At 36.2% G+C, this 10,219-nt stretch overlaps 1 protein-coding gene across 2 annotated transcripts; it reads left to right on the top strand.

Annotated features, from left to right (window-relative positions):
* The first annotated feature begins 3,586 nt into the window (after positions 1-3,586).
* On the top strand, positions 3,587-8,973 carry LOC149267466 (homeobox-leucine zipper protein ROC8-like). 2 transcript variants are annotated; one of them, XM_089433008.1, is made up of 10 exons: positions 3,587-4,854; positions 4,975-5,092; positions 5,184-5,372; positions 5,499-5,945; positions 6,037-6,138; positions 6,242-6,451; positions 6,538-6,706; positions 6,827-7,086; positions 7,750-7,839; positions 7,945-8,973. In XM_089433008.1, exons 1-10 carry the CDS (start codon positions 4,754-4,756, stop codon positions 8,338-8,340), a joined length of 2,082 nt encoding a protein of 693 aa, XP_089289134.1. In that variant the 5' UTR covers positions 3,587-4,753; the 3' UTR covers positions 8,341-8,973. The 2 variants fall into 2 exon arrangements, with proteins under 2 accessions (XP_089289134.1, XP_089289142.1); XM_089433016.1 differs by having other exon boundaries at positions 3,592-4,854; positions 6,830-7,086.
* Positions 8,974-10,219: the final 1,246 nt, after the last annotated feature.

Below are 10,219 nucleotides of genomic sequence, written 5' to 3'. Positions count from 1 at the left end.
AAGATATATATATATATATATATATATATATATATATATATATATTAATTAATTTTGTTCTTATCACATTAATCAACTTATTTAGACTTTGTCAAGAGAATCCTCGCAAGTTACCAAGATATATATAACTAATTTTGTACTTATCACATTAATCAACTTATTTAGACTTTGTCAAGGGAATCCTCGCAAGTTACCAAGATATATATAATTAATTTTGTACTTATCACATTAATCAACTTATTTAGACTTTGTCAAGAGAATCCTCGCAAGTTACCAAGATATATATAACTAATTTCATACTTATCACATTAATCAACTTAATTTGTCATTAAATATTCATATTTTATTTCAAAAGTGAGTTTTTAACATCTCCACTTTTGTCTTTGTCTTCCTATTGAAAAATAGACATCTTTCTTTACTTACAAATGAACTCATTCTAAAAACATTGTTATTATTACCCAGCAAGCTACTTTTCTATTAAGATCCATCACTCTTTTAGAAAATCAATTTGGGATATTCAACTTTTTGGATCATTAAGGAACACCTTCCTCTATTTACTAAAAAAAATATTTGTATCATTTTAATTTAAAATTATTTAAGTATATATAAATAATATTAATTAGAGATGGATATTTTTTTTTATGTATTTATAAGATTCATTTTAAAATTATTATTATTTAAATTTAATGGAAAAAATCAATATTGATTACTTAATGTTTAATTTTTATAATTTCAATATTTTAAAATTAATTATTCATAATCTTTTAATTTGTATACTTTCCATATTTTAAAATGAATTATTCATCAATTTTTAATTATCATAATTTTCATATTTTAAGGAATGGCAGCCATAAGGGTAAGTAGAGACTAACAACTACAGACCAAAGAATGGATCAAGCAGAGAATGTTAGAGTAGGAGAGGGGAATTTGGGTGAAATATCAAACAAGGAGGTAATGAGTAAATCCATTGCCTAAACATTGAACTAAAAAATGTTAGACATCTTGCATCTCATGTGTAGTAATGTTAACTACTCTCAACATGCCAAAGATACAAGTTAGATAATTTTCATATTAGAGAACCATATGAGGAATAGGTAGATCTGTAACATAGCACCGACCTCATGGAGTGCCACTACACTCCTCAACCTAGTGAAATGCCATAGTTATCCCCCAAGTCAGTTCATGCACTAGAGCAAGAAGGGAGAAGCACATGTCCTAATGAGAGTCATGTCCCAATCCACCACCCATTTACCACTTACTCTTAAGCCTAGTGCAATTGCCATAGTTATCCCCCAAGTTCATGCACTAGAGCAGGATGGAGAAGCACATGTCCTCGTGAGAGTCATGTCCCACTCCATCACCCTTTTGTTTAATAACACAAATAACCACTAGATCATGAGGAAACATTTTACTACTTTATCACGTAAATAGTTTAAGTTCAAATTTGAGTGATTATAGAGTTATTTTTGTTTGTATAAAAGAATGATTTTAACCTTTCCTTATTTTTTTTAAAAACCATATTTAACAAGCTAAATCAATTAAAATATGTGTGTGAGAGAAATCAAAATAATTAAAATTTTACATTAATTAATTAGATTTATAATTTATAAAGTTTAGGATTTAAACATAATTTAGTATTTACACCCACCCCCCACACACATTTAAATATAAGGGTGTGCGGTTTAATTTTATAGTAAATTTCTTTCTTGTTATTAAAGTTTTTATTTTTTTAATTTCGATTTATTTAGAATTGGCTAAAATCTTGATGGGTATACTTTTGTCATATCCTTAGTTTAAATGATGGTGAAATTATACTCATCTTTATTTAAGGGATAATAGTTTAGGTGGTTGATCAAGCGGGTTCAATTGCCATAAATGATATGTTAATATTAGTTTAAGGGTTTTGTCGACTTTAATTTAGACTTTGTCTAATTTCTTTCTTTCTAGTTATTAAAGTTTTTATTTAATTTTAATTTAGATATATTTAAAATTGGCTAAAATCTTGAAGGGTATAGTTTAGCCGTATCCATAATTTAAATGATGTTGAAAATATACTCATCTTTAGTTAAGGGCTATAGTTTAGGTAGTTTGCTATGTGGGTTCAATTCCCATAAATGATATGTTAATATTAGTCTAAGGGTTTTGTCCGCTTTAATTTAGACTTTGTCCATAGAATCCTCGCAAGTTACCAAGATATATATAACTAGTGTAAGGGTTCTGTGGGCTTTAATTTAGACTTTGTCTAGAAAATCCTCGCAAGTTACCAAAATATATATAACTAATTTTTTACTTATCACATTAATCACTTTAATCTGTCATTACATATTTATATTTTATTTTAGAAGTGAATTTTTAACATTTCCACTTTTATCTTTGTCTTCATATTGAGAAATAGACATCTTTCTTTACTTACAAATGAACTCATTCTAAAAAACATTTGTTATTATTATGAAGCAAGTTACTTTTCCATTAAAATCCACCCCTCTTCGAAAATCAATATGGGATATTCCAACTTTTTTGGGTCATTAAAAGGTACCTTCTTTATCTACTCAAAACTATTATTTTTATTATTTTAATCTAATTTTTTTTTTTTTTTTTATTTTAATCTAAAATTATTTAAAAAGATATAAATAATATTAATTAGAGAGATAAATATTTTTATGTATCCATAAAATTTATTATTATTTAAATTTAATGGAAAAAATCAATATCAATTACTTAAATATTTATTTTTTTATAATTTTCATATTTTAAAATTAATTATTATAATTTCCATATTTAAAAAATTTCACGTTCTCGTGTCAAGTTTTACTTAACATTTTTGCCATATCATTACTTACCTAAAATAGCAATTCTTTACCCAAAATAGAAACTCCTTTTTAGTCAAATATGAACGGAAAGGACACATATTCACACCAATATTATTAAAAAACAACTTATAACATTCAAATTATTTCATAAATTATAAATTCTTTTATCATATTATTTAAAAAATATTTGTTTAACTAAATATAACCACCAACAACAACACACATTTACGTGGATAAATATTTAAGATAAACCACTACAAAAATTTGGACCATTTCACAAACCATATGGTACAACCCACTAACCCAAGAAAAGGGGTGTACCAATTCACTATCTAACCACCCGGATGGGAAATCTACTGCCCCTAGAGAAAACTCACCTCGTCGAAAGTGAATTACAGCTCGACCAAGTCACATAATAACTAAATGAGGTCCACTTATGGACTTCCGATCATCCCTATTTACACGTAAAGCAAATTTTCTGTATTTCCACTTTGACCCTAAAAAAATTCCATGGCCAAATCCATCACTCCCCTTCCGAAAGGACGGAGTTTCAGATTTAACCACTTTGACCTTCAAATTCCATTGTGAAATCCCTCACTCCCCTTCCTCTAAGGACATATTGTTTCAGAATGGTGCACAGTGCCCTTTTTTCTCTGGCGACCACGTGTTGCAAGGTGAAGGGTAATATTAAATATTTTATGAATGACCGTGCCCTTCACTTTAAAGGGTGGCATTAAATGAGGGCGAGTCGGTCAATTTCGGTTTCGCTCAACGGCATCATCAGTGCACAGTAAATACGAAATCCTTGTCGCTTTTACTCGGTCCGAAGCCCAGAACTCTCTCTCGCTCTCAGATGAGTCGCGAAGTCTAGGGTTTTCACAAATCGGGATTTCTGTTTTTCCGGGTTTTAGAAAAAAATGAGGGTTTGTCCAGATGAGGGTTTGGGTTTGGGTTTGATGGAGCCGTCATCCGTTAGTTTTTTTCTGAAATGAAAAATTCATTAAGTGCGGCGTTTGTTGCGGTGGGAGACGCTGACGATAGCGATTTGGATTTGGATTTCTTCTGCTCCTCCACATTCAGATAGCGTTTACCGTTACCTGCGCCTCACCCTTGGCCTCGACTGCAGCAATTCCGCTTTCCCCGCCTCGTAGATGGCGTAAACAAATTTGATTCAGTCGATGATGATGGAGATTTTCGATAAACTCATTACCACCAGCAGTTGAGCTGAGCTGAGCTGAGCTGTTTTGGGTTGTTGTCTCGAAACTCTAATGTCCGACTCAACGCATCTTCTATTCGCCATTATAAATTAAATTCTACTACTCGTTTTCCCTTGTGTCGGTCTGTTCTATATATATTCATTGTCACTGCTGCCACTTGTTACTTGACAGTGCTCATCCATTCATTTTAAGCTTCATCCACAATCTAACATTGCTTGACCTTCTTGCTCTGCTAAGTTAATTAACCCGCCATTCTTTAGCCACGTTGCTAGGAGAACGAGCCACCACAGAGAAGCCGTGTTTTATTTTCAATTGTCAGGAAGCTTTGAGTGGTTTGCGTGGACACGGAGACTCTATGTCGTAGCGTAGCTCTCGCCCAAGAGATATTATTGAATATTAATAGCGCCCCTTTTTTATTCGGCTGTGTGGGTGGAGAGAGAGCTTCTGGGGCAGAAAGAGGGGAGCCAAGCCCTCGCCTTCCAGCCATAGCTGTGCTAAAATAAAATACTTGAATGACTCGTCTCCTGGATAATCCCGAGTAACAGAAGTTAGTTCAGTGGTGTTAGTATTCATCACTCGGTTGCTTGGGGGTCTATAGAGGAATCTAGGGCTTTTGATGACAGAAAGTGTGAGGACGAAGTGGGGATTATTGGTAAGAGTTATTATTGAGTGTCGAATGGAAGAACAGACGAGAGAATTGAGAGAGCAAGAGTTGTAGGAGTAAACATGGAAGGATCAGGATCAGATCAAGATGCTGCTGATCAGCAAAATCCAGCCAGGAAGCGCTATCACAGACACACTGCACACCAAATTCAGGAATTGGAAGCGTAAGGCCACCATATTGTTACTACTTTTAGAGTTCTTCTAGTCTTATTGAGTCTATAGGGGATTACATGTTTGATAAAATATTGGTACTAGGATCTGAAGTTTTTTTTTTTTTCATGAAGCTTGTTCAAGAAGCACCCACATCCTGATGAGAAACAAAGGCTTCAGCTCAGCAGAGATCTGGGTCTGGAACCCCGGCAGGTTAAGTTTTGGTTTCAGAATCGCCGAACCCAAATGAAGGTGAGAGATGCTCGTTTTTTATTCTTCAAGTACTAACCAATTTCAGAATATTAGGTTTTGCTCAGTTATTTAAGCTTTTGCTACTCTACAGGCTCAGGGCGAGCGTGCAGACAATAATACACTTCGTGCAGAGAATGAAAGAATAAGAGGTGAGAATCTGGCCATTCGAGAGGCCCTCAAATATGTGCTTTGCTCAAATTGTGGAGGACCTCCTGCTGGAGAAACCTCATTTGAAGAACAACATCGCCTACGTTTGGAAAATGCTCGCTTGAAAGAAGAGGTATATTAGCAATCACAATCTTGTTTAATCAAATTTAAGAAAATGCTTTGCATTTTTTTCTTTTTTTTTGTGGGTTTTAAAGAAGACTCATAAATCATCGGTACATTTGACATCATCATCTTGCAGCTGGATCGTTTGTCTGGTATTGCTGCAAAGTACATTGGGAGGCCTATCCAAACACCAGCTTCTTTACATCCAATTTCAATGTCCTCCTTGGACCTGGGCATGGTAGGCTATGGAGCACAAAATGTTGGACCTTCAGCTGATATTATCTCCCCAAGCCAATCTTTAGCTGAATTTGCGATGCCCACAGGCGTTGCTTTAGAGAAGAATCTAATGAGAGAGCTAGCAATTAATGCTATGGAAGAGGTCACAAACTTGGCACATACAGACGAACCGCTGTGGATCAGAAATCTCAATGACAATAAAGATGTTCTCAGTTTGGAATGTTACACAAAGATATTTCCCAGAGCCATGGATTCCAAGGCCTACAATGTCAGAAAGGAGGTATCGAGGGACTCCGGCTTGGTAATACTCAATGGACATTCACTGGCCGATATCTTCATGGACACGGTAAATAATTAAATAAATAAATTTCTCAAACAATCCATTCTATCATTCTCAAATCAAATCCCTTCTGTAACTGATTGCTCTAATGTTGCAGAATAAATGGGCTGAAATGTTTCCGACGATTGTGGCTAGAGCTAAAACAATAGAAGTTATAATCCCTGGAACTCCTGGGAACAGAAATGGCTCGTTGCAGCTGGTATGAAGTGAATTGCCGCTAAATGTTTGATTCTAGTTTGCTCAGTATTATTCTTTGTATGCGGCAGCTCTGAGAAAGAATTTTTCCTTTTTTGTGTTCGCAGATGTATGCCGAACTGCATGTTTTAGCTCACTTAGTTTTACCGCGTGAAATTTATTTCCTTCGTTATTGCCATCAATCTCCCGATGGAATATGGGCAATTGTAGATGTTTCTGTAGACAACATTATACAGAATCCACAAGCGTCGCTGTTACGCTGCCGCAAGCTTCCCTCAGGCCTTGTTATTCAAGATATGACCAATGGTTATTGTAAGGTGAAGAAATATTATCAAGTGTTTTCCATTTTTGGTCTCCAAATCCATACTGTTTCTTCCTGATATTTACTTTTGGGTTCATTCAGGTTACCTGGGTAGAGCATGTGGAGCCTGAAGATCGAGCAGGCGTTCATCGCTTGTATCGACAACTAGTCAACAGCGGAATGGCATTCGGTGCGCATCGCTGGTTGGTGACTCTGCAGAGGAACTGCGAAAGGCTTGCCAATCTCATGGCGTCTGCAAGAGAACCCGGAGGTACTCGACTCGATTCTTGTATTAATCAACGGCGAAATGTGTGGTTAAATGGTCAAGACTCCAAGTAATATCTAGTAATATCTGGTAGTACGTGACTCATAAATTCCTTGTGTTGGGCAGCAGTTTCTTCCCCAGATGAGCGGAGGTTCCTGATGAAGCTGGCGCAGCGTATGACGAGCACCTTCTGCGCCAACATTAGCGCGTCAACAGCCCACCGGTGGAGCGCTGCATCCGGATCAAATGATGACGGTGTTCGCCTTACTACGAGGAAAAACGCTAGTTCCACAGGCACTGTTCTCAGCGCTGCCACTTCTCTCTGGCTGCCAGTTCCTCCTCAGCGGGTGTTTGAATTTTTTAAAGATAAACGAAACAGGCCCCAGGTAATTATGAACTACTTCCTCCTTCCAAGTTTCAACTCAAACCAGTTTATTTTTGAAACTTGTGCTATGATAGGGATTATTTTTTTGGAAGTTTCAGAAAAATATTATTTTAGTGTAGTTTAATATTATTTTTAGCACAATTTACCTTTAAAGTTTTCTGACCAGTGTCTGAGAACTTATCTCCTGGATCTGATCAGTCCGGATAATTTATATTTACTATTTTAGTGTGGCTATCTGGCAAGATTTCCAATCCAGATATCATCATTGTGGGAAAAGTGAATGTACATTTCTAACATAAACAAAACAACAAATTAACATTTTCAGCCAGCATCATCCCAATTAGCCATGGCTCATGCCCGCAGCGGCCATCTTCTTTTTCCACTCTCACTCTGAGATAAACAAAAATCTAACCATGGTAGAAAAACTGATTTGCTATCTGCATTCTAAACACACAGTATCAGACCACTCTAGCACGCACCATAGCACAAGCATCTTATTGGTAAATGTTTTTGCTTCTGTTTCCTGATGATGGGTGAAAAGTGTTCACCTGAAACGTGGGACATTATATTTCTCATTACAACAGTTTTCTCCAGAAATTTCCTTCTCAATATAAATCCAAAATTTTCACCTGAAATGATTTTTTCTTAAACCTTGTGGGTGCAGTGGGATGCAGTTTCTGGTGGGAATTCGACGGAGGAGGTTGTAGATTTTCCAAATGGGTCCCATCCTGGAAACTGCATTACTCTTTTGAGAGTGAGTTTGTGCTTTTTTGTTTCATCTCTTTTACATTGATGAATGGGAGCTCTGCAACTAGAAATTTGAACATCAACTAACAGGTGAATTGGTGGCAATTGACAGGCTTACTCTTCTATGCAGAGTAACTTGTTTATTCTCCAGGAAAGTTGCACAGATACTTCGGGGTCCCTCATAGTGTATGCACCAGTTGACATAAATGCTGTGAAGGCCGCAATGAATAGTGGGAGTGACCCATCTATCATACCCGTCCTTCCATCAGGCATCTCTATTCTGCCCGATGGTTCAGACAACAGGAGACTGCAGGCATCTTCTAGCAACAGCAGCAGTATTGGTAGCCCTGGCAACACAGGAGGAGGCTCATTATTGACGGTGGTATTCGAAATAAGTGTTGGAAATACACCCTCCTCAAACATGGAACCCCACGCCACAACTGTCAATCACATCGTCTGCAATGCAGTGCAACAAATCAAAGCAGCATTGCATTGTCTAGATGTCTGATGCAGGCATATGCTGCATCCCCCCATTAATTACTTTGCTGTACACACTGATAACTTCATTTGAGTTTTTAACCATAGGCCTAACATCATCATCTGTGCGTCTTAGAATTTTACTTCTACAAGATAAATATCTAGGGGATTGGATAATTACAACGCACAGCTCACATTGAGCGGAGCGTTGGATTCCAACCTGTATGAGGCCCAAAGGAGAGAAATATATTGGATGGCAGCAGCCAGCGTCCATTGCTAAACCGGGCTAATCTATATTTGGCTAGTACTACTTTTGCATAGGCAACCTTGGGGGAGTCAAGAACGCACCACACTCAATCTATCCTTGCTATGTGGTAAAGCTGTCAACAATTTTTATTATCATGCACAGACGACAGTCAGTACTCGCCTTCTGTCAAATTCCTGATGGAGAGAAGAGTGTTTAAATGCATGTGCTTCACCACACAGCAAGGGTAATGGTTCGGGCATTGACTTCCTGCCCACGATGTCAGGGAGGGGAAACAAATTGGCAAATTGCAATAAAACAACCGGTATTCATCTCGGAGTACTAAAGCTCCCTTTGATTCTTTTTGTGACAGACACACTAATTAGTTATCCAGTATAATCAATTTCCTTGTTTAATGTTGATCCAGATTCCACTTTTGCTTATGGTTTATGGCAGTTTGAATTTATTTTAACAGCAGTTTAGATTTATGGCTCATGTACCATTCTGTCTTAAATTCCTACGCGCTTGCAATGCCAGCATCTAAGAACAGTAAATGCTATCAGTACTACACACCGGCAGGCCATTGGTTTCACATCCCATCTCATTTACTTGATTCTCTTCGTGCACTTACAAGAAACCGGACAATTTGAAAAAGTGATCTTTTGGTAATATGTAGTCGTCCAGAGATAACACCAAGTCTCCAAAGAAAAAGCCAAAACCCAATAGTATTTCATAGTCCTAAGGATTTCAGCCAAAAAAATCCAAAAACGTATAATAGTTAGACTATAGTCTAAAATATTTTTTTGTTCTTAGATTTTATAAACTGTTTAATGCAAAATGCAGTAACACTGATACTAACCCAATAGTAGTATTTCATCGTCTTTCGGATTATGGTAACAACTCCAAAATATGTAACATGTAATAGTTACACAACGCTTTAAAGTATTTCTTAGTTTTTGGATTTTACTGTTGAATGCAATAAATACTCTTTGGTATTCGCGATATATTTATTACACTGGATAAAAACTCCAAAATATGTAACATATAATGGTTCGCCTTAAAGTATTTCTTAGTTTTTGGATTTTACTGTTTAATGCAGTAACCTATTTCTTAGTTTTTGGATTTTACTGTTGAATGCGGTAACCTCGATATTTTTATTACACTGGTTGTTGTTGAGATTCACCGTGTGTTTATAAACTTTACAGATCATTCATTTTATAATTCCGACGTTTTAAATTCATTCCAGAGATGGATCATTGAGTTTCACAATCGCGAGTAATAAAAAAATAAACACCGTACTGTACAACTAAACTAATTCCCGAGACCGAATTTTTACGTTATGATAAACAGACGAGAAGTGTGCTTCTAAATAGATATATTGTTCTCGAACTCTTCCACACATGATATTTGAACTGGGCCGTGCATATACTTTGCATCGGGAATGAACTTAACGCTCTGTATGATCAGAGAGCATATTTTAACCATTGAAAATTCTGACAATGAGAGTTTGATGCTAATTGTTGAGCAAATATGGCCTGTACGCCTCCAGTATAACTTACTGCCTTGACAATGGTGCATTTTGGAACGATAAGGATTATTTTCGCTTTACTTCCTAGTGTCAAATCAGCATTATTGAGGTAATCATTAAAGATTTGACTGCTATTAG

Source organism: Pinus tabuliformis, chromosome 6 (assembly GCF_031772625.1).
Source record: "Pinus tabuliformis cultivar Carrire ecotype Pingquan chromosome 6, CPIR1, whole genome shotgun sequence".
Lineage (NCBI taxonomy): Eukaryota > Viridiplantae > Streptophyta > Pinopsida > Pinales > Pinaceae > Pinus > Pinus tabuliformis.
The sequence above is the reverse complement of the archived record's forward strand: the minus strand, read 5'-3'. Positions and strand labels throughout refer to the sequence as shown.